The sequence below is a fragment of the Abramis brama genome, assembly GCF_963993115.1.
Source record: "Abramis brama genome assembly, chromosome: 18".
Taxonomy (NCBI): domain Eukaryota; kingdom Metazoa; phylum Chordata; class Actinopteri; order Cypriniformes; family Leuciscidae; genus Abramis; species Abramis brama.
The window spans coordinates 8721828-8746370 of NC_139980.1; the positions used below are offsets into that span (position 1 = coordinate 8721828).

At 35.3% G+C, this 24543-nt stretch overlaps 3 protein-coding genes across 3 annotated transcripts; 2 read left to right on the forward strand and 1 right to left on the reverse strand.

Moving 5' to 3' along the window:
• Nucleotides 1–222: 222 nt before the first annotated feature.
• Nucleotides 223–11525, reverse strand: LOC311069188 (uncharacterized protein). Its single transcript, XM_084092177.1, has 19 exons — nucleotides 11176–11525; nucleotides 10863–11025; nucleotides 10626–10775; nucleotides 9072–9232; nucleotides 8726–8902; nucleotides 8432–8573; nucleotides 8040–8227; nucleotides 7702–7843; nucleotides 7388–7558; nucleotides 6045–6199; nucleotides 4346–4567; nucleotides 2312–2474; nucleotides 2068–2217; nucleotides 1817–1977; nucleotides 1563–1739; nucleotides 1312–1453; nucleotides 1043–1230; nucleotides 785–926; nucleotides 223–697 (listed from the first exon to the last, which is right to left on the reverse strand). The coding sequence occupies exons 1-19, from the start codon at nucleotides 11383–11385 to the stop codon at nucleotides 522–524; spliced, it is 3180 nt and encodes a 1059-aa protein (XP_083948303.1). The 5' UTR covers nucleotides 11386–11525; the 3' UTR covers nucleotides 223–521.
• Nucleotides 11526–12125: 600 nt separating this feature from the next.
• On the forward strand, nucleotides 12126–15477 carry cyp2ad3 (cytochrome P450, family 2, subfamily AD, polypeptide 3). The gene is made up of 9 exons (XM_084090406.1): nucleotides 12126–12396; nucleotides 12562–12724; nucleotides 12860–13009; nucleotides 13106–13263; nucleotides 13365–13541; nucleotides 13746–13887; nucleotides 14018–14205; nucleotides 14282–14423; nucleotides 14576–15477. Exons 1-9 carry the CDS (start codon nucleotides 12214–12216, stop codon nucleotides 14749–14751), a joined length of 1479 nt encoding a protein of 492 aa, XP_083946532.1. The 5' UTR covers nucleotides 12126–12213; the 3' UTR covers nucleotides 14752–15477.
• A 456-nt stretch (nucleotides 15478–15933) lies between these two features.
• Nucleotides 15934–24043, forward strand: cyp2ad2 (cytochrome P450, family 2, subfamily AD, polypeptide 2). The gene is made up of 10 exons (XM_084090584.1): nucleotides 15934–15973; nucleotides 19934–20266; nucleotides 20842–21004; nucleotides 21097–21246; nucleotides 21349–21506; nucleotides 21604–21780; nucleotides 21873–22014; nucleotides 22104–22291; nucleotides 22440–22581; nucleotides 23190–24043. Exons 2-10 carry the CDS (start codon nucleotides 20084–20086, stop codon nucleotides 23363–23365), a joined length of 1479 nt encoding a protein of 492 aa, XP_083946710.1. The 5' UTR covers nucleotides 15934–15973; nucleotides 19934–20083; the 3' UTR covers nucleotides 23366–24043.
• Nucleotides 24044–24543: the final 500 nt, after the last annotated feature.

Consider the following 24543-nt stretch of genomic DNA (forward strand, 5'->3'; position numbering starts at 1 on the left):
AAATTTCTTTTAAATATGTGTATATATAATGAAGTTCTGTTTTAACAACGTCACACATGAGGACCCCAGTATGATGTAAACTAGAAATACTCTTAGATTCTTTAAAGAATGGTAATGTCACCATAATAGCTCAGATCACAGACAACCAGCTGTCTTACAATGAGTTACTAAAATTTGTTATTCCTGCACATTAAAGAATTATTCAACACTTCAAGTATTATTCACTATTTATTTACTTCTCACATTTATTGAATTATTCCAGTAGGCCACATTGTGATTTCTTTTTTCACTTCCCAAATTTAAGTCCTCTTAAAATGATAATCAAAACCTTTGTTATACCATTTAAGATATTTAATACTTTTCACAACCTTAAATTTGATACAACTGAATTTAATTAAGACTATTTAAGGACCTGCAGGGACCCTGAGAAAAGTTGACATTTGATGTGCAAAGATAGAACCTTGAATTAATTTGATTAAAATGAATTAATTTGATTAAAAATTAATGAAATGTGCTTTTTTTTAGGATGGCACTGCACATAATTCATATGGATGGGGACAGTGAGTGGCCCCCAGTTTAAAATCCAAACTGGGCTCCACACCTGCTGGTGAAGAGAAAGTGAAGCGCTGCAGCAGAGAGGAGAAAAACAGGAACAGCTCCATCCGTGCCAGTTGCTCCCCAAGACAAACTCTCTTTCCTGAAAATCAGATAAAATGAAGGGTAATCATAAAGGGTGTCTTTTTATGGGGTTCCGCATTGTCAATGTATGTATATATTTGGATACCTAGAGAAAAAGGTAAAAAGGCATCTCTCCTTCTGAAATTGCCCTCAGCATCCAGGAAGTGACCTGGATTAAAAGAGTGAGCCGTCTCCCACTCGGACTCATCAAACAGCACTGATGTCAAACTGCCGGTCACCATTGTGCCCTACAGAACCACAAGAGGCTTAACAAGAATAAAATTATACACACTACTCTTACTGTGCTTTAACTAATAGGCTCTGCTTAAGTTCACATTCTTATTTTAAACATCACTAGGCCCACCTTTGGGATAGAGTATTTTCCTATCTGAGTATCTTCCACTGTAACTCGGGCCAAATTTAATGGAACAATATTTCCAATCCTCTGTATCTCATGAATGACAGCATTGGTGTAAGGCATGTTGTCCTTGTCTGATAAAGATGGCTGCCGTGACCCTCCCACAACACGATCAATCTCCTCCTGAACTTTGGCTAAAGATACAAAAATTAGAGATAGTGTACGTATTACTTTTTAAGTGCATATGCATGCCATTTCTCACAGTAAGCTCTCACCCTGTATCTCAGGATATTTCATCATGTAAAGGAGACCCCAGTACAGAGTGGTAGAGGTGGTCTCAGTTCCCGCTATAAACAGATCCAGAGTACAAAAGCACAAGTTCTCCACATCAAACCCAGAGGCTGTGTCGTCTTCAAGCTAAACAACACAAATGAGAGGCATTTCAATTCAATAACCATACATTATTATTAACAGAGCTTTCCCGTACCAGCTCACTTACTAACGCCCCCTTCAGAAAGGGTCTTACTTTTTCCATCTCGGCAAGAAAGCAGTCAATGTAGTCCCGTGGATTGGATGGATCGTAATCCACTCTGTGTGCATTCACCTTCTCTTTAACAAAGCCAATCACTTCTTTCCACAGAGCAAAAATTTTCTTGTGCGGTCCAGGCAGTCGCCGCATGAGCCATGGGACCATGTTATAAAGCTAAAGAAATCAAAACAAAAAGTAGATGAGCAGTGAACAAAAGCAAAGTTAAGTTGTTCAAATTAGAAAATGTTTACCAGGGCCCAGATGCCTCCTTCCAAATAAATGGCTTCATTGATGTTCTTCAACATAGACTGGAAGTCATGGTCACTGTACTCAAATCGAGCCCCAAACACAAGGACACAGATCACATTTGAGACAGCGTTGTTCAGCAGTAAGCGAGGGTCAAATGGTCGACCTGTAACAGTTATTCATGTAAATCACACTGTGCTTAAAAATTTCAAATGCAATTGTCAATTATTTTCAGTAACCAAACCTCAGTAAATACCTTGTTCATTTAAAATGGCTTCATTCAGAAAGCAACACTCAAGGCTAATGGATGGCTCTAAACTTTTCTTTCCCAATCCAAAGTTTCGAAGCGTTGAGAGTGCAAATCTCCTTTGATGCTTCCATTTATAACCATTGCTAACAATTAAACCTGCTCACAAAAAAAACTTTTACAGTTAATAGATTACTGACAATTTATGGTGAAATGCTAAACCACCAATTTAACATTCTGATATTAAACTGACCTTTGTCTCCAGTGATGTCATAAAATAAAGGTAATTCGGGACGATCAGCAAGGTTATCACCCTGTTGTGTATAGACCTCCTTTACTAGTTTATATCCATCCAACACAACAATTCTTGGTCCAAAAATTCTAAGGCTGAAAATCTTGCCGTATTTTTCTGCAAACTGCAAAATATGATAAATCAACATATGTATGTGAACGAAAATAACATCGATTGAAGATAAATTAAAGATACAAAATTATGAAAATGCCAACATATCTTAGAAACAATCATAGGTTTCAATAGTTTGTAATTCTTGGTTAATTTTAGCCTATTTACTCTGACTACAATGATGTAATTTTTGTCATGATAACATTAAATTAAATTTTGTCAAATAACATTAATTGACGATTAAGCAAACATGTGACAAACTATTATAGACCAAACTTTAGCCACATTTTCCAACATTCTGAAAAAAATCCAAACATTCATTAATTCAGACATGTTTATTAGTTTAATTTTAATTCATTTAAACCATGGCTAGCTGGTTTAACTAGTTTTAGCTGGACTGTTTAACATTCCCAGTCTGACCACTGGAAATATAAAGTTGTCAGAACTTGAGCTCCTGAAATAATAAGTATACTGTATTATATACTATTTAGAAATACTTAATGCATTCATACTGTTATAACTTTTGCATGTTTTGGATATTCCATTACACAGCTCATTGTTATGTCAGGAGCACCCAAACCCTGACCATGTGACAGAACCCTTTGTCATGTATCCATTATTTGTAATGCTGCATTCCAGACAGCTCGGAATTTGGAATTTTCCCACCTCGTTCTTGGGAATAACCTTTGGAACGCCACTCAAAGTCGGATATTCGACCTGTGAACTACATCGATCAACCCCGACCTCAGCGAGATGAATCATTTGACCGTCACTTCCAAGATGTCGGCAAATCCTGCTTCCAATGAGCATAAACGTAAAAATACACTATAATAATATATTTAAAATTAACTGGATCAAGCACTGTCTTTGTGAGAATAATTTTCCATGGTTATCTAATCTTTTAAAAATGTGGCGGTCTTATTTTTTTTTACTGTGATTTTAAATGCACCAAACTCCCAATTAAGTTAATTAAGCTTTAATGCGTGGAATTTGGTCAACAAAAACACATTTTTCTTCCCATTCCTGTGTTATTTGGAATAATCAATATATATTATTCAAAACCAAGACTATTATGCAATTATTTTACTAGTGGCTAAGTTTAAAGAAGGATTTTCACCATTATGCTATTTTTGTAAATAGGAAACAGAAACAATCTTACGTTTACTTTTCAGTAGTAATTATACCAAACTATTTTGGTCCCAAGTTTCTTTGTTTCTTTTTTATTTGTTTTATAAGTTTGTCACAATAACTGATATAATGGTCTTGTTTATGGATCGTGATACGGTTTATTGGAAATGGAAGTTGTAATTAAAATTCTTATGTTATTTGGGAAATGTCATATGTTTTTTTTACCACTCTCTAACTTAAATACAGAACAATCATAAAGCTGTTAAGACATCTCAGCTGTTGAAAAGGATACTTAATGTATTAGATCGATGTATGATTGATTTTTTTATATAAAATGCAGAATTTTGATTTCATTGTTTTATAGATTCAAGTGCTTTTGTATTACTTTGCATTCCCCTATTATTGTTATTTAAAAAATAAATAAATATAAAAACAAACTTTAACATTAGACACTAAGTGTATGTAATAATACTCGTTTTTGCTTTTCGTCGGCTTTTTTCAAAGCGATTTTGTTGTTTTTATTCAGTTTTTTTCCATAATTGAAAAAAAAACCCCACACAATTATGCTCCTCTCGTTATGTCGTGGCGACATCATGTGGTCAACATGTGAACGTGACGTCTGATTGCATGGAACTGAGGTCTGAAGTGGGGCATTTAAATTTCGATATTCCAACGTCCAAACGCAGAATGAGCAGTTCAGATCATGCATTCGCCAAATATCGAAACATCGATTTTCCTAAAAAGAATTTGATTTACCTCTGCAAACTGAAGATGAACCTTACTATGATCTATATGATGAAGGTCTCCTATAATCGGCAAAGACCATGGTCCAGGAGGAAAGTTCTTCGGCGCTTTATTTCTGGTATAATCACTCAACAATAAAAACACACACGAAAATATCAAAATACTTTTGATATCGATCCACTCGTAAAGCTGCAACAGGTCCATGTTGACTGACGTTCTGGATTGTTGTGTGCAAGTTTAAACCATAGACTGTAAAAAATAAGTTTAAACGGAGCAAAAACAAAACAAAAACTCATTAACCGGAAGGTCGAATGAATCCATGCGCATCAGAAGCAAAAAAAAAATGTGGGTGGGTCATCCCCATAGACTTCCCCCAGAAAAAAAATACTGGAGTAGGCTACTAGATGCCATTTCCTGTATTGGCGCCTCTTAATTAAACAATAAGAAATATATATGAATTATGAAGGTAATTTGCGGTTTTGGCTATAAATCCATGGACATATCGCATGTCATTCTTCATGATTTGTTAATTCAGGTGACGCGGGTGTTAATCCTTCCTTCCTTGCCATATTTTTCTGCAAACTGCAAAATGGTTTGAAAATGAACAAATGTTAATAACAACAGGTTTAAATAAATGTGTCTAAAATTGCTTGTGAGGTTTTGAGCCAGCATCTTCTTCAGCTCCGACTTCGCGTGCAGCGGTGCACGAGCACAAACCTCACAACACCCTCCCCCTGTCGGCGATTGGTTGGAACACTATTTGTTTTGGTTTTGAGTGGTTGGTGAAACCAATTGTTTTTGTGTGCAGATCTCAGAGCCTTTTTTGACGGCATGCTTATGGGGCGGGCAGCTAGCGGATCGTTAGGAAAGGGGGGGCTGGAATCACTGATATAACCTTTAAAATGAAGTTGAGCTCCACACCCGCTGGTGAAGAGAAAGTGAAGCACTGCAGCAGAGGAGAAAAACAGGAATAGCTCCATCCATGCCAGTTTCTCTCCAAGACACACTCTCTTTCCTGAAAATCAAACAAAAACAATCCTTCTCCATTAAAAAAAAAAAAAAAAAAAAAAAATATATATATATATATATATATAGAGAGAGAGAGAGAGAGAGAGAGAGAGAGAGAGAGAGAGAGAGAGATTACTAGAAAATCTTTTTTTCTGCAGAAAGGTAAGAATCTCTTCTCCTGAATTTGCCCTCAGCATCCAGGAAGTGACCGGGGTAAAAAAAAAAGTGGGAATAATCTCCCACTTGGACTCATCAAACAGCACTGATGTCAAACTGTTAATCAATACTAAATATCCATGTTTAAATGTAAGTTTTTCAAAGAATGTGAAAATGTGATCCTCTTTGGAAAAAATCTTCTTTTGATCCTGTCAAAACAGACCAAAGAAAATAAGCGTAACCTTTTCTTAAACAAAATAATGTACTATATTTTGTTTAAATAATACTTCTTTAATATTTTGTATTTTATTCCAAAAAAAAAAAAAATTATATTGTTTCCAATTCCAATATAGTGCTTTAGGTTAAAACAGAGGAAAGGTACTTAAATTTCCAATGCAAGGAAAGCTGGTTTTTCTCTCATTTGTAAGTCGCTTTGGATAAAAGCGTCTGCTAAATGTAAATGTAAAAATTTAGACATTATTAAAGACTAGCCTACTACCCCAAAAATTGCTATAATATTTCCAATCCTCTATATCTCATGACTGACAGCATTGGTGTAGGGCATGTTGTCCTTGTCTGATAAAGATGGCTTCTGACCGTGATCATGATCAAGCTCCTCCTGAACTATGGCTGTAGATACAAAGTAGAGACTGTATGTGAGCAAAGTGGCGTAGCCAGAATTACATTTTTTGGGGGTCACATCTTAAACAGAGAGAGGGGGGTGGGGCATTTTAAGGATGTTCATTTAATTTTTTTTTCCTGACCATTAACCAATACTAATCATTAACGGACAAAATTAAATTTGCTCCCGTCTCCTTATGGAAATGTGAAGTATAGACTCAGATGTAGATGGCACTTTTCCTCCTCCTTGCTCACCCCAGTACAGCAGCAGTATCAGTTCCTCCCACAAACAGATCCAGTGTATAAAAGCACAAGTTCTCCACATCAAATCTGTCATCTTAAAACTATATATGATGAATGAAAGAGATTATCATCATGTATAGGTAGTATCCATTTTTAAATGCATGCCAGAGTATTCTTGTACCAGCACACTTACGGACACGACGAATTCGAAAGCTTAAAATATTTACGTATATTTCTGCAAACTGAAATGTGCGAAAATGAACATATACACAACTTTGAAATAGTTTTAATAGCCCTAAATACATGGTTTCAGATAAAGTACATTTACACATCATCCCAAAGCTGATGAACATTTATATTAGTAGTCGTGTTTTACTGTCTATTGACGGCTTTACAAGATAAAAATAAAAATGCAAATACAATTAGGCCTAGATATGACCTTTTCCAACTGAAGATGAATCTTCTTGTGAACGATATGATGAAGGTCTCCTACAATGGGCAAAGACTATGGTCCAGAAGGAAAGCTTTTCGGCACTTTATTTCTGAAATAATCACTCAGTATTAAAAACACAAGCGAAAAGAAACAAAATATTCTTGATAACGATGATAGACACAAGAGGTTGCCATCTCCAGGTTGGTGACTGCTTCTCAAAAACAAGATTGCATTCCCAGTAAAGGCTAAATACACTACACATTTGTAAAAAATCAGAACAGATTAAAAAAAACACCAGAGCTGAGGAAGAGCCTAATCCACAAGCCTTAGAATATATTAATTTTATAATACTATAATATTTTAAAATATAATTTTTAATAAGTTAAATCATATTTTTTTCATTTTTAAACTTGCTTCTTATTGTTGTTTAATCTTTTGATTGACATTTAAAAAAGTTTACCAGCTTTATTTGTCTACTTGAGGCAGCAGTTTTATTTGGTTATAGATTTTAAACAATCTCAGATGAAGAAACCGTATAGTTCTACTTTTGGAAAAAATAATAATATAGTGATGTAAAATGTATATCAATCAACGAGGAGTGAAACTTATTCTAAATGGCTTTGGGGAAAGTGTCATTCCAAATTTAAAGTCCAAGCTTGTTTGAGTTCCCTCTGGAGGAGCCAGAGTAAAAGATTGTAGAAAGGATGTGAAGAAGAGAAAGAGCTCCATACGGGCAAGCGATTCTCCTGGACACGATCGTTTTCCTTGAAAGGAAAAAATAAAGACAGATGTGTGTTTATACTTGCAACATGACGAAAAATAATGAATTAACAAATCAATGAATAAGTATGCAAAATTGTAAAATATTCTTATGTATAAACGTTTTTATGACAAAAAACCTGCTTACCTATTGAGAAAGGAATAAAGGCTTCAGGTTTTTCAAACTCGCCTTGAGTGTTCAAAAAATTCTGTGGATCAAATGAATGTGGAGTCTTCCACTTGGTCTGATCAAACAATACTGTGGTCAGGTTAGGAATGATCTGTGTACCCTTAATGTAGAATAAAAAAAGACAAATTAACATCATCTAAGGACCAACATGAACTATTCCATGACGCATATTAATTAAACAGTCTGATTTGCTAGGTAGGTAGTTGAAATTTGAATGCCTATTCTCTATTAAATGTCTATTCTCATGGCAAGAACTAACTTAAAAAAAGTTTACTAAGTTTTGTTATTCATCTCACCTTTGGAATGAAATATCCTCCCAATATTGTGTCTTCATTAGTCATTCTTGGCACACTAAGGGGCACAACATTGCTCATTCTCTGGATCTCATGGATAACAGCATCGGTGTACGGCATGCTGGGTCGGTCATCTAAGTTGGGTCGGCGCGACTGTCCAACTACTCGGTCTATTTCAGCCTGGACCTTTTCTGAACGTATGAATATGACATTTGATGCCAAAACTCCATAACATGCATCTAATATATTTAACTAAATTATTATTTCCGCTAAATTATTTGAGTCTAATTAGCATATGATCCTTATCAGCCTAACAGTGTGTTTGTATTTTGCATTTTTTCCCAAGAATGCACAAAACTGAATTTACAGCTGACTTGTAATCTGGAGCATTTTACCTTGGACTTCTGGGTATTTCATCATGTATACAAAGGCCCACAGTAAAGTGGTAGAGGTGGTCTCAGTTCCAGCCACAAACAAATCAAGCACAGCGTATTGCAGACCCTCTTCATGAAATCCTGCTTCCAGATCATCTTTCCTCTATGAAGAACAGAGACATTACAACCAGCACAGGGTAGACATGACGGATAATGCAAACTCTATCTAAAAAAGTGGAATATTTCTGCGCGTTTACCAAATATGCTGTTTGTTAACAAAGATAATTGGCTAATAAAGTCATATTTTTATAGTACCTTCTGGATCTCAGTAAGATAGCAGTCTATGAAATCTCTAGGTGAAGAGGGGTCCCAGTCTGCATAATGCTTGTCCACCTCTTCTCTAATAAAAGCACAAACTTGATGGAAGCAGGAAAACAGGTCTTTATGAGGTCCTGGGATGAGGTCCATAACATAAGGGAAAACACTGTAAAGCTATCATGGACAAGCAACAGGTCAACTTGGGTGGGCACCTTTATTTCATTCATTTAGTTTTCAACTAGTGCACTTTATTGCCACATTTAGTGGCAATTCAGGAGTGTCAATGATCCTCATATCTCCACCACATCTTTTCATCTCATCGTCAGAATGATCATTGTAGTACCTGTATCCAGACTGAAGTTTGTAGCTTGAGGGCTTTAGACATCAGACTAAGGAGGTTCAGAAACCTCTGGTCAGTGTACTCAAACCTCCTGCCAAAAACCATGGAGCAGATGATGTTGGAGACAGCATTGTTAATAAAGTAATGAGGATCGAATGGCAGTCCTAAGAAAATACAACGACAGGTGAAGCTAGTTTCAGTTTCAAACTAGTTTTTAAAAAAACCTTTTTAACTTTTGTTTTTAGTGTGTTGCAATGCAAATACTAAGTTGTTGCTTGCTTGTAAAAGGAGTCCACCTGGAAGTCTCTATTATGGCAAGCCGTTTTAGCTTAAATTGTACCCAGCGTTACTCGTCGTAATTGCATTTTTACTAGTAAGAATTAAATTTGAGAGCTCTACAATTCAATTCTTACTAGTAGCAATTACAATTAGAGAGCTCTCTAATTCAATTATTACTAGTAAGAATTACATTTACAGAGCTCTCTAATTCAATTCTTACTAGTACCAATTCCAATTAGAGAGCTCTACAAATTAATTTTTACTAGTCATATGTACCCATTGACTTCCATACATTTTTAATTACGGAGCTCTAAAATTGAATTGTTACTAGTAAGAATTACAATTAGAGAGCTCTCTAATTCAATTATTATTAGTAAAAATTCCAATTAGAGAGCTCTACAATTCAATTATTACTAGTAACAATTACAATTAGAGAGCTCTCTAATTGAATTTTTACTAGTAAAAAAACGAATTAAAGATATGTATAATTGCAGAGCTCTGTAATTGAATTAAAGAGCTCTGCAATTGCATTCTTACTAGTAACAACTGAATTAGAGAGCTCTCCAATTGGAATTGGTACTAATAATAATTGAATTAAAGAGCTCTGCAATTGCATTCTTACTAGTAACAATTCAATTGTAGAACTCCGTAATTAAAAATGAATGGAAGTCAATGGAGACATATGACTAGTAAAAATTCATTTGGAGAGCTCTCTAATTGTAATTGCTACTAGTAAGAATTGAATTGTAGAGCCCTCTAATTGAATTCTTACTAGTAAAAATGCAATTACGACGAGTAACGCTGGATACAATTTAAGCTAAAACGGCTTGCCATATACTTTATGATATTTTGGTATTCCTTAAATCTTGTGTCCTTTACACTCTAGTATTCCTCACTTAGAGGTCAAACTTGTGAACTTCAGCAGTCACAACAGACCAATGAAAACATTTTTTATCTTAAATGAATGTACTATATTTTGTTTCAATAATATTCATTCTCTAATATTTTGTATTTTGAGGGGGTTTCATGGTACAATACAATATTCACCTCAAAATAATGCAGCATTTTTTCTATATAAAAATAAATAATGACTCTCTTTTTATATAGTGGATTTAAATTTGCATTTGGATATAAGCATTTAGACATTAGTCAAAGGCTACTTCTCCATGGCTGATTTGTAAATGCAAAATTCTGATCATCACAAACATGCATGGTAAACCTAAATATAAGCCAAGTTATGACTCTTATTCTCTCAGCAATGCAGCTACTGTTCTTTACCATTGGTATCCATGATGGTCTTGTGCAGAAATGTGTACTCTTCCATGATGATGAATTCCAGGCTCCTCTTTCCCACACCTAAGTATTTAAGAGTACTGAGAGTGAAACGCCTCTGTTGCTTCCAGCTGTAGCCATTATTGAAGGTTACACCTGTTGACATTACACAATATGAAAGATGTGATATTTAGAGAGAGTTAGAATGTAATTTGATGTCTTCTCCCCAACATTTATGTATACCTTGGCACTTGATTATTTTTTTGAGCACATCACTGGTAGGGCGGCCTGTAAAAATGTTTGCTTGATCAACAAGAGCTTTCTTGACCATGCTGTAGGTATTCACAACAACAGTGTTTAAGTTTCCCAGACGCAAGCTGAAAATGTTGCCATAGTGGTCTGACAACTGTAGGGAAACAGTTAATATAATAAACAAAATTGGAAGAATATACTAAATAAAAAAGGGTTACAAGGCTTAAAATATCAGGCCTTATTTGAAATACAGACATTATGCAGTCAGACTTCGAAATCACAACATTAAGGGGCCATAAATTACCTTAGTTAAATGAATATGAGGTTGTGTAGCATCCAGGTGGAAAACATTCCCAACAAATGGAAGAGGTGTGGGTCCGGGGGGATAGTTTCTTGGCTTCCTGTTTCTCAGCTGGTCTAAGATCAGAAGAAAAAGGATGAACAACAGTAGCACAGTCCCTGCATCTGTCCAACGTACTGCGGCTAAATAAAACAAAATGTTCTCCAAAACCATTTTCTCCTTTTATCTCCTTTATGCTGCACTGTGAAACGTGACTGCACTGTTTTACGCTTAAAGTTGTTTACTTCCGGGTTTACTTTAGTACAAAAACATGGTCTGAAATAAACATTCAGAGAGAGAGCAAACCTGTTCGTGAACGAATCGAATTTAAAAAAAAAAAAAAAAAAATACTTGTACAGAAGTCAAATCTCTCTTTAGAAGAGTGACTGGTTTTCTGCCTGTAATGACGCGAGCGAATAGCATTCTAGCGCGAGCTGCAAATGAGCATTTTTATTGGCTCGATCTACAGAACTAACACGCCCTCTTCACTAAACGAGTATAGGTGTTTGAGTCTGCAAGCCAAGAGACATGAAATTAATCAATAGCTCGATAGAAGTCATGCCTAGAAAGACGAAATAATAAATAAAAAAAACCTAAAAAAAAAAAAAAAATGATGAGGTATATAAAATACAAGTCAAGACAATGCATGTTATAAATATGCTAATCTGTATCCATGTTGTTCAGCTTCTCTTGGCAAATCTATGTGTTCAGAGGAATGATAGTAAATATCAGTTGCCCAGTTTTCTGTAATCTGGAGGGACTTTTGTAATCTCTCTCCACTCTAATACCTTTCTCATCAGGGCCGTCCCAAACATCGACAGGGGTGTGAAATGGCCGTCTAAAGGGAGGGGCCTGGTGCAGGCAGCGGACGTCCCACCACCAGTTGCATCGCTTAAACGACGGTCCTGTTTCTAGACTACCATTTGCATTTACAGACTGCTACTGACAACTCCAGTGCTTTGATATTCTCTGACAAAGGGAACGTGCCATTTTTTAAACATCATGATCCTGCAATTTATGTATCAGTGCTTTGATTTTAAAAGCTGGATCATATTAAGTTTTGTTTTACTGCTTCTTGCAGATATTATCAAATATAGGAATCCTTCCAGGTTCCCCCCAGGACCCTGGCCTTTACCATTCCTGGGAAATGTCTTCACTGAGATAGATTTTAAGAACATGGATAAGGTAGGAGCAAATTATGTTAAATTAAATGCACTTAAATGTTTAATTTATATAAATATAATAAATAAAATATATATAAATATATAAATTATATATATATATATAAAAAATATATATATATATATATAATTATTATTATTAAGATACTTTTATTTATTTTAATTGTAGTTGGCTGATGTCTACGGGAAGGTGTTCAGTCTAAGAGTGGGCAGTGATAAATTGATAATCGTGTCTGGATATAAAATGGTAAAGGAGGCCCTCATTACTCACATTGACAGTTTCGTTGACCGTCCAAATGTCCCACTGTTTCACAAAACTTTTAAGGGACTTGGTAAGTACACCGATCATTATGACTTTTTTGCTTAAGAAGGCAACACTGTAAACTAGTCGAAATTCAAAACATTAGTTGCTAATAAACAGTACCTGTTTAGTTATTTAAATTCTTTCATTCATTCATATTATGAAGGTACAATACTGAGTAATGGATACCTGTGGCGGATGCATAGGAAGTTTGCTGTCTCCCATTTGCGGACCTTTGGAGAGGGGAAGAAAAGTCTTGAGCTCAGCATCCAGCAAGAGTGTGTCTACCTCTGTGATGCTTTTAGGGCAGAAAAGGGTATCATCTGAATTCTAAATGAATTTGGAAGAACTTGCCAAATAATGACATATCCTTATGTATACATATTACATAACTGTGTTTTCTTTCAAATAGCACCTTTCAACCCCATGGTCACCTTAAACAGCGCTGTTTCAAATATCATCTCGTGCTTGATATTTGGACAACGTTTTGAATATCATGATGAATGTTACCAAAGAATTCTGCGTCTTGACACCGAATGCATTCAGTTAGCAGGCTCTCCTAAAGCACAGGTACTGATTCATGACAGCATCCACGCTTTAATATTCTCACTTCCTTTGATTAATTATAATTAAAAATATATTTTCATCACCCACTATATCATCTCTTACAGCTGTATAATGTGTGTCCTCGGCTCTTGGAATATTTACCCGGCCCCCACCAGACCATTTTTTCCAACTATAAGAAGATCACAGACTTCCTGAGAGGAGAGATCATCAAACACAGAGAGGACTGGGACCCTTCAAACCCACGTGACTTTATAGACAACTACCTGACTGAGATGGAAAAGGTACAGTAACTAAAGTAGGATTTTCTTTTATCATGCTTTTGAAATACTTTGAGTAAAGAGGGTAAATTTGCAAGCATTTGTTTTGATATTGCCATTTGATCAGCCTGAGACACTATTTTAAAAAGAGAGTGCCGTGCCTGTGAAGAACTAATGTGTATGCGTATTTTCTTGCACATTTTTTGTGTTGACTCCTACTCTTTCCAGAAAAAGAGTGACCCTGAGGCTGGTTTTAACGTAGAAGGGTTAGTGGTGACTTGTCTAGACCTAATTGAAGCCGGGACAGAAACCGCAACTACAACATTGCGCTGGGGTCTGCTTTTTATGATCAAGTTCCCAGAAATACAAGGTGAGTGTACTTTTCTGATTTTTAATGCGGAAGTAATTAGCTTGGGAATCCATCAGGTCCATAAACTTTCCATGAATAAGTTTGTCTGAAAACACACAATATACAAGTAACACTTATATTTCTCATTCAGAAAAAGTCCAGGCAGAGATCGACAGGGAGATTGGACTGTCACGTCAACCTTGCTTGGCTGACAGAGTTAATATGCCATACACTGATGCTGTTATCCATGAGATTCAAAGATTTGGGAATGTTGTTCCCCTGGGATTCCCTAAACAAGCTGTTAAAGACACAATACTAGGGGGGTACTTCATTCCTAAGGTATTTATTCTATTCTATTCTATTTTGGGGTCTAGTCGTGTCTAGAATAGTAAAGTTTTCATTCTCTCTTTATTAGGGCACCTCTATGACAACAAACCTGTCTTCAGTCCTGCATGATCCAAATGAATGGGAAACCCCAGACACCTTTAACCCAGGACACTTCCTGGATGAAAATGGCCAGTTTCGGAAGAGAGATGCCTTCATGGCATTTTCAGCAGGTAATATTTTGTAAACACACCACCTGATATGACTTCTCAAAAAGTGATATGCTTGTATTTAGTCCTTTTCATTGACTTTGGGTCAATATTAAATATTTTTTGCCCCTGCTACATTATGAATTTTAACTTCAGCTCATGACATTTGCGTACAGGTAAGAGAGCGTGTTTGGGAGAGCAACTGGCTCGTCTGGAGCTCTTCTTATACTTCACCTCCCTGCTGCAGCAATTCACCATCTCCAAATGTCCAGGAGAGGAACCCAGTTTGGAGGGCGAGATATGGTTCACATATGCTCCTGCTCCCTACCGCATGTGTGTGTCCTCACGTTAGAGTGTATAATGCTTCTTATATGTGTATTATTTTTATTTTTTTACTTTTTTTTACCATTATATCTGTTTCAATGCATTGATGAATAGAAAGCAATGTGTCAAATAATACTCTATTTTTATATTTGCATTATGACTTGGGGACAGGTTCGGTTTTTGAGTGTTTTCCCAACTTGATTATTTTCCAAGCACAGCCTACATATGCTATAATTTGAACAAGAAACAACAAAGCATGTTTACAAGTATCTGTTATGGTATAATATCTACTCAATTGCATGATAATTATATAAATGCTACATACTCAAGAAAATTTGTTTCTTCAGAGAAGAATTTTAACACAATATTGAATACAAAAAAACACAACAACAACGTTTTAGTGTTGTTTAAAAAAAAAAACACACACAAAAAAAGGTAGACACCTGTATCTACCAACATGTAAGTTATTCTTTGTTACTAATAACGGTTACCAAGATATTACCGATGTAATATTTGACCAATATATTCACAATGTTTTAATGCTAATAGCTATTTGTTCTGATGTAGCCTACACAGTAATCAACATTTGAAGTGGATCAAAACCTTTCATCAAAGTTATGCATGAATTTTGAACAATATCCGTTCTTGTGTTATCTGTTTTTGGACTTTTTTGATCCACATCCAATGTTGACTACTGTATAAATGTAGATCAACATATCTATCTTGTATTAATAAAAATATTATAGACACCTGTGTCAATTATTTAGTGTTATTTTGATGTTTATATATATATATATATATATATATATATATATATATATATATATATATATATATTATGAAGAGTTCAGATGCAAAAGCCTCTAAGTGCCATCTGAAATTTTCTTCTAGAATGATCATTTTTATCAAGCTCATATATTTAAGTTCAATAATTTCACTTAAATGGCAATGCAAATTACCTATTATTATACAAGCTTTATAAAAATGATCATTCTAGAAGAAAATTTCAGATGGCACTTGGAGGCTTTTGCATCTCACGTTTATATCACAATGAACCATTTCTCATTTGGCAAATCATTTGTCACAAATATAACTCTGCTAATACTGCCATATCTGCTACATGCAGAACCATAGACATAATAAATACATAGACGCACTATTGGCCACTTTGGAACGTTGCTGCGATACGTCAATGCGTCCGCCATATTGCTGAGGGCGAGACTGCGCTGTAAACAAATGCAAGTAAACAGGTGAGCTGCGGTTTTTCTGGATAAAAACAAAAACAACGTTTACATTTATCAACCGATTTCAGTGGTTTGTAAGTGGTATACAAAAAGTTCCATCTCTAGTCATTTAAAATCTCGATAGTTATAAAATATTTTTTTAATAAAGAATTGTCAAAGCAGGCTTGTCATGTATTTGGCTTTTTATTCTTGGATAAGAATTATGAAGACCCCCATATACTGAGATATAATTTAATTTTCACATTAAATGAAATAAAGTTTCCTTATTGTGGAAAAAGCATTTTCTGTCTTTAACCCGATTTTAGCTTTTCTTTTGCTTTTCAATGCCGCCATTGAGAAAATGAAACAAATCGGCAAATACAAATCACACCGGGAGGCTGCTTTCTGTATTTTTAAAGCACTAAAATGATAGATATTTACAGATAGATACTCCAAATATACAATAACAAAGATAACTGATGGATCCTTTATGGTAATACGTATGATATGGTACAACTACAGTGCAATGCAAATAGTAAGCCTAAATATGAGATAAAGTGAGAAGTAGCCTAATAGTAAATAATAAAATAAACAAACAGTATACAGCAAATAAAATTGCAATAAAATTGTAACGAATAGTATAATTATGTAATATCATAAGTACAATAATATAATAATAATATATTGATAATAGCAAATAGTTTATGTAGGCTATAATATAATAATAGCAAATACAATATGAAATATCAATTACAGAATATAGACAATAAAAAATAAGTTAAATAGTAACCAGTGAATAGTACAATAATTTAAAAGCATAACTATAATATATTGATAATCGCAAGCGGTATAATATTATAATAACAATAATTCGCTATTAATCGATTTGACAGCACTAATATGTATGAATATAACAAAAATATAGGCTAGACAAAAATAATTAAAATGACAAAAATACACAAAACAAATCATAAAACTTTAACTAAAAATTAATTGAAAACATAAGATGTAAAAATGAATGGTTTAATTTTCCCACTGGATCCCTGTATAATTTTATACAAGCCTGTGGCAACATTCAATGCACTAGTAAATACTATTGTCCTACGTTATAATGCATTATTTTGTAAAAAAAAAATCAAAATCAAAATACCCTGAGTACACTCTCAGAAATAGGGGTACAGTAGGAGTCCATTTCTGTCCCCCAAGGTACATATATGTACCTTTTTGAGGGTCAAAAAGGTACATATATGTTCCCAAGCATTAAAAGATAAATATATGTACCGTTTCTTTTAAAGGTGAAGGTACAATATCAAAAGACAGCCTCTGCTAAGTATTTTTTTTTTGTAAAACTCAAGAGTGTTAAAGTGTTAAAATATGAGTGTTAAATTAACACTCAAGAGTGTTAAGGTTAATGAGCTAATTAAGTGATTCATTGAGTGATGATTGAGCATTATTGAAGACACCTGATGTTAACAAGCAGAATCACTGAATGAGAAAATATAATTTGTAAGACACCGTTATGGTGATCAGTGTTTGCTTTAGTTGGGCTCTTGACCCTTAAACTGTTAACTTTAGATTTTGTTTGTTTTTTGTATCTGAGTTATAACTCTCAGACAAACAAAGAGAAAAGTTGATCAGGTGGCGTTGGTTATGTTTTGACATAATCATAATTTGATCTGAATCACTGAACTCATTTAGAGTTTAATCTCTGACTTAAATGTATATTGTTGATTACATCATCACTGTGATTCTACAGAATAAGATCCAGAATTTTCTAAATAATCTAAAGGAAATCTTAAAAGTTGTTCTGATAAAACAAATCTTTCTTTTAGGCACACACAGACATCAAGAATCAGTGTATAAATCTCAACAATGGTGACAAACAGAATATTCAATTAGGAAAAGGAAATTAGTAAAACCATTCAGATCATAATTTATTCATAACGCAATGCATGATGGGAGCAATTAATGAGTTTTGATTGGTGGCACCCAGAATGCACTGCAAAATGCTTTATTATTGTCACCACTGTTGAGAATCACAGGCTGATTATTGATGTCAGTGTGTCTACATAAAGTAATTTTCAAAGTCTTTTGATCAGAACAACTTTTAAGAAATATTTTAGATTATATTGAAAATGCTGAAAATCTTTTGCTGTAGAATCACAGGCTGCTGTAATCAACAATATACTTTTAAGTCAGAGATTAGACTCTAAATGAGTTCAGTGATTCAGGTCAAATTATGATTATGTCAAAACATAACCAACACCACCTGATCAACTTTTCTCTTTGTTCATCTGGCAGTTATAACTCAGATACAACAGCCAAACAAAATCTAAAGTTAATGATTTAAGGGTCAAGAGCCCAACTAAAGCAAACACTGATCACCATAACGGTGTCTTACAAATTTAGATTTTCTCCTTCAGTAATTCTGCTTGTTAACATCAGGTGTCTTCAATAATGGTCAATCATCACTCAATGAATCACTTAATTAGATCATTAACTTTAGCACTCTTGAGTGTTAATTTAACACTCATATTTTAACACTTTAACACTCTTGAGTCTGGAGTCATACACTGTCAGAAATAGGGGTACAGTAGGAGTCCATTTCTGTCCCCCAAGGTACATATATGTTCCCAAGCATTAAAAGGTACATATATGTACCGTTTCTTTCAAAGGTTAAGGTACAATATTGTACCCTTGAGGGTACAGCCCCAGTGACAAGCCATTGTACCCCTAAAGGTACAATTATGTACTTTATTTTCTGAGAGTGTATGTAGAGCCAGCCCTGATTGGCTGCTTGAATCTCCATTTAAAAGAATGTCCAGTTAGCGGTCTTTCTTTCTTTTGGCCATCGGTGGAGAAGAAGTCATAGCACGGTTACTCATGGTTCTTACAGTGCTTTCAACCGAGGAGGTCCTTCAGAAAATATCAGAAGCAGGCATAGAAGTAACCGACGTCGAGATGAAAGGGGATGAAATGGACTTTCAGGCAAATGACACTTACTCAGATGATAATAATTTATATGTCACAGTTAGACATTGTGTTTAAAATGAAATGTTGGAAAATGTGAAATTAAAAAGGATTTAATAAATTCAGATTTTAATTCAGTGTGTGTGTAATATATATATCTCATTATAGTCAACGATTGTACCCTGTCAAAGCCAATTTTTTACCATTTTTGAAGGGTCCATTTTTGTACTGTTAAATAAAGGTACAAAATTGTCACCACAGGTACAAGATTGGTCTCTTAAGGTACAAATCACAAGGGTACAAATATGTACCCTATGCCAAGGGTACAATATTGTATCCTTGAGGGTACAGCCCCAGTGACAAGCCATTGTACCCCTAAAGGTACAATTATGTACTTTATTTTCTGAGAGTGTATGGCTAACTACGCATAGGGCGTATGTCTAAAAATGGACATCCTGTCACTGTCACACAATCATTTATTTATCGCTAGCTATTTTAGTCTGACTGACTCTGGTGGCCAACTAACGTTACTATTACTAATTAAATAATGACCAAATACAACCAGAAACAAATGTTCAGTCTTACTTGTGAAAGGTAATTCACAAGTAAGACGATTTGTACAGCCCCAAGCAGCACATGAATGTTTCTCAATTTCCGTTGTGAGAGTTATGGGAAAGTTGCCCTATGCAATATGGCAGCGCCGTTGATGTACGATCCAGCGGCCAATAGGGCGCCTATGTATTTATTTTGTCTATGTGCAGAACAGATAGACAGAGAGATAGGCAGGCCCACTGGGCCCAGACTGGCTCATAATGCACATGCATGTGACCAGATTCAGGTTAATAATTGTTCAGATTCCCCTTTTAACTCTGCAATGAACTTGTGATGACTGTACACACTAAAATGTACCAAAGAATATGAAAGAGTGGGAAAAGACATATAACATTTACATATAAGGATATATATATATAGGCTATATATATATGTGTGTGTGTGTGTGTGTGTGTGTGTTCATAGGGGTCTCATTGTCTGTCCTTCCTGGAACCAGATGTTGTGTAATATCCCTCTACTCCTCCCCTCCAGTTACATTTCCCAGTCCTGTACATAAGTACTTCACAGACCACATCTCAAACAAGACAAAGGGAACCTGTCATTTCCCCTAACACCATGTTCTTACAAAGCTTATTTGACAGCTTTGATTTTAAAAGCTGGATCATTTTATTTTTTGTATTTCTGCTCATTGCTGATATTATCAAAAATAAGAATCCTTCCAATTTCCCCCCAGGACCCTGGCCTCTGCCATTCCTGGGGACTGTCTTCACTAAGATGGATTTTAGGACCATGCATAAGGTAGTAGCTAAATTCATAAGTTTTTAATTTGCATGTCTGTCAATTTACATTTGTTTTTAGGAATGATTTCATTTATGTTCTTGTTTATGTACTTATAACATGTTTTGACTATATTAATGTTCCTGGGGTCGTATTCACAAAAAAGGGTTAGGTTATAGTAAGTTAGGTTATAGTAAGTGTATAGCTCCTAACTTTTTCCCCCAAAAGTTTTTCAAAAGGAGGTTAAGCCAGACCATGGTCTTGCAATTCTCGGATCTTCTGAGACATTAAACACTCTTCCAAACTCTCAGCAACGACCTCTATTGATGGGCATGACTCTTGCGAAAAAAACAATACTTTTAAACTGGAAATCTTCAGACTCTCCATGTTTCAAAACTTGATTGGGTGAACTGTTTCATGTCATACAACTGGAGAGGATACATTCCTTGAAGTCCAAATTTCATCGCCAGTTCCAAACCTATGCCAGCCCTTCATGGATTTCCTCAAGTCTGAATAGTGTATTGTTATTGTTCTCACTGAAATAATTCACTGTATCTGGAGCTTATGATTCTTTTATTTTATTTTTTGAATTTCAGTTGGCTGATGTCTACGGGAAGGTGTTCAGTCTAAGAGTGGGCAGTGATAAAATGATAATCGTGTCTGGATATAAAATGGTAAAGGAGGCCCTCATTACTCAGATTGACAGTTTTGTTGACCGTCCAAATGTCCCACTGTTTCACAAAACTTATAAGGGAATTGGTAAGTAAACTGACTATAATGCTTAAAATTAAACCAATTTTTATTCTCAAATGGAGTTGGTGATTTCTTAATGATAATCAAACTTTATGTAGGTTTAACAATGAGTAATGGATACCTGTGGCGGATGCATAGGAAGTTTGCTGCCTTCCATTTGCGGAATTTCGGAGAGGGAAAGAGAGTCCTGGAGCTTGGCATCCAGCAAGAGTGTGTCTACCTTTGTGATGCTTTTAGGGTAGAAAAAGGTAGACTAAATGTAATCAACTGGAGAATTTTTGTTCATTGGGGCAAAGAAGCATGAAAACAATTTGCCAGTTTGATAAATATTCATGCTTTCTCCCAAACAGGACCTTTCAACCCTATGGCCACCTTACACGGTGCTGTCTCAAATATCGTTGCTTGTTTGACATTTGGACAACGCTTTGAATATCATGATGAATATTACCAAAGAATTCTGCGTCTTGACAATGAATGTGTTCAGTTAGCAGGCACTTTTGGAGCACAGGTACTGATTCATGACAGCATCAGACACTACTTTAATATTCTAACTTCCTAGTTAATTAAAAATATATTTTCATCACCCACTATATCATCTCTTACAGCTGTATAATGTGTGTCCTCGGCTCTTGGAATATTTACCTGGCCCCCACCAGCAGATGTTTTCCAACTATAAGATCATCACAGACTTCCTGAAAGGAGAGATCATCAAACACAGAGAGGACTGGGACCCTTCAAACCCACGTGACTTTATAGACAGCTACCTGGTGGAGATGGAAAAGGTACAGTAACTAAAGTGGGATTTTTTTGTTAGAAGTTTGAATAATCCCCCCCATTTGAATAATTCAATACTCTACCTCCCTCCCCCCTCAAGAAAAAGAGTGATCCTGAGGCTGGTTTTAACATGGAAGGGTTGGTGGTATCTTGCCTAGATGTGATTGAGGCTGGGACAGAGACCTCTGCTACTACATTACGCTGGGGTCTACTTTTTATGATGAAATTTCCAGAAATACAGGGTTAGTGTGGTTTCAGTTTTTATTTTCTGGTTACAGAATATTGCACATAAATGTCCCCACTTTAGGACTAAATTGTAATTCCCATTCAGAAAAAGTCCAGGCAGAGATCGACAGGGAGATTGGACTGTCACGTCAACCTTGCTTGGCTGACAGAGTTAATATGCCATACACTGAGGCTGTTATCCATGAGATTCAAAGATTCGGGGATATTGTTCCACTGGGATTCCCTAAACTAGTTGCTAAAGACACAACACTAGGGGGGTACTTCATTCCTAAGGTATTTATTCTATTCTATTCTATTCTATTCTATTCTTGGTTGAAATATAGATATCTAGGTATTTTAGAAAATAATATAATGTTGGAATAAAATTCTTAAGACAACCAGTCATTTGTTTCTGTACTGGATGCTGTTCTCTCTTTATTAGGGCACCTCTATGACAACAAACCTGTCTTCAGTCCTGCATGATCCAAATGAATGGGAAACCCCAGACACCTTTAACCCAGGACACTTCCTGGATGAAAATGGCCAGTTTCGGAAGAGAGATGCCTTCATGGCATTTTCAGCAGGTAATATTTTGTAAACACACCACCTGATATGACTTCTCAAAAAGTGATATGCTTGTATTTTTTTTTAAAAATGGTATTAAATACACAAGAGCAAGACAAGCACACGACACACTAATTAAACTTGATGTACCTACATTGAAGTGAATTAAGAGGGCAATGTTATGATGTACAGTATATAATTTAGTTACCAAAGTAGTTTTTCTGGCTCAATGAATGAATGAACTCTCAAGCTGTTATGCAACAAACACAATACATTTACAGAGCAGAGTCAAAAACATAGTGAATAAGGAATCGAATTGGTCAGTTGTTTTTGTTTGACGTTACAACGCTACATGTGAGAGAGGACATTTAGGATGAACTGATTCATTAGGATGAATGTTCAAGTCTTACAATGGTACATACAGTGAGAGTTGAGCGTTTTAGTGAGCAATTGTTAGACATTAAAACAGTGTTTGGGCTTATCGTTATAATTGTATACTCATCAAAGCTTGTTGCTGGAAAAGCTACAGTAACAGTCACGCTAGTGACCATAGTGAAAATTTGTCCTATAGGTTCTTGTCAATGCTACAATATGAAGTGTAATTTTGCTGTATGGCATTTGCTTACAGGTAAGAGAGTGTGTTTGGGAGAGCAGCTGGCTCGTAATGTGCTCTTCCTGTTCTTCGCCTCCCTGCTGCAGCAATTCACCATCTCCAAATGTCCAGGAGAGGAACCCAGTTTGGAGGGCGAGATATGGTTCACATATGCTCCTGCTCCCTACCGCATGTGTGTGTCCTCACGTTAGAACAAAACAAAGTCATTAAAATCAGACATAAAGCATGTTTTCTGATATGTGTTTCTGGATGAACATCAATTGTAACTACACCACAAGTTATAGTTTATGTTACCATAATCTTCACATTTTTCAAAATGAAATGTCATTATAATCTATAATAATTTACAAGAGCAAAATGAAAAATTCATTACAAGAGCTAGAATTCCTGTAAAGCAAACAGTATAGCCATGGGTTCAATTCCCAGGGAATGTATGAACTGATAAAGTGTATAAACCTTAAGTGCTTAGCCATCTTTAGAATTTTGTGTTTGCACTTTTTTGCGGTAGCTCTGTATTTTTCTATGGCATCGCTGTCGAAGTAAATTTGCTTGTTGAAGAGTTGGCGAAAGTCATCATCAGCATTGTAGTGTTTGAAGCGGATGCATAACAAATGTCAGTAGACCGGGAAGATTTTAAAATTGAGTAGTTTATTCATAAATCTGAAAGATCTTTCCTCTTTAATCGCTTTAGATAAAAGCATCTGCCAAATACATAAATGTCAACTGTTGTATTGCAGACTTGTTTTTTATGTATAACTGTTCATGTATCCATACGTGTGTTAGTGCACTTTGTAAATGATTTACTGAAGTGCTATTTGTCATAGAAATAAATTACACCTGAGTTGAACGTTCACATAAATGTGTCACATAAAAATATATCTCTGTTTCATACAAAAAGATATAGATGAATAGAATTGTTGCACACAAAAAATATTCTTTTAGTTACTTTAACTATAACCCAGTGAAGGAAAGTTTCAGTCACAGACTCATTACTGAACAACAGCTGAGGTATTACATAACATTGGGGCCCCAGACCCATGAGAGACCTCTTCCTCTTGAACCCTGAAACATTTTGAGTGTACAGACTGCACATAGCAGGGACAAACTCTCTTTTAGATTCAGTGTGTGTGCTTGTTTATTTAGGTCGGATAAATGTGCCTCTCTAGTGTGGTCCACATTCTTTTGTCCCATTTTAATGGGTTTGTTTGTTCAATCAACAAAATGTTATGGATTATATTCATTTTATGCAATGTTAAAAATAAGTATGCTACGTAAAGTTTATATTTAAAAAACTCACAACGTTTCTGCAGAGAATAAGAGGGAAAGAGCAAAACAAGGGTGTCTTATTACCTCTCCCAACCCTCTCAAC

Bases quoted from the DNA above. Each gene is read 5' to 3' on its own strand.
- LOC311069188 (XM_084092177.1), bottom strand. From the start codon at position 11,385: ATGGTTTTGGAGAACATTTTGTTTTATTTAGCCGCAGTACGTTGGACA. The intron at 4,568-6,044 runs GTCAGTCATGAG...ATGGTTTAAACT, and splicing joins ACATGCCCTACACCAATGCT to TGCACACAACAATCCAGAAC. The intron at 2,218-2,311 runs GTCAGTTTAATA...TTTTGTGAGCAG, and splicing joins TGACATCACTGGAGACAAAG to GTTTAATTGTTAGCAATGGT.
- cyp2ad3 (XM_084090406.1), top strand. From the start codon at position 12,214: ATGATCCTGCAATTTATGTATCAGTGCTTTGATTTTAAAAGCTGGATC. The intron at 14,206-14,281 runs GTATTTATTCTA...TCTCTTTATTAG, and splicing joins GGGGGTACTTCATTCCTAAG to GGCACCTCTATGACAACAAA. The intron at 14,424-14,575 runs GTAATATTTTGT...ATTTGCGTACAG, and splicing joins CTTCATGGCATTTTCAGCAG to GTAAGAGAGCGTGTTTGGGA.
- cyp2ad2 (XM_084090584.1), top strand. From the start codon at position 20,084: ATGTTCTTACAAAGCTTATTTGACAGCTTTGATTTTAAAAGCTGGATC. The intron at 20,267-20,841 runs GTAGTAGCTAAA...TTTGAATTTCAG, and splicing joins ATTTTAGGACCATGCATAAG to TTGGCTGATGTCTACGGGAA. The intron at 22,292-22,439 runs GTATTTATTCTA...TCTCTTTATTAG, and splicing joins GGGGGTACTTCATTCCTAAG to GGCACCTCTATGACAACAAA.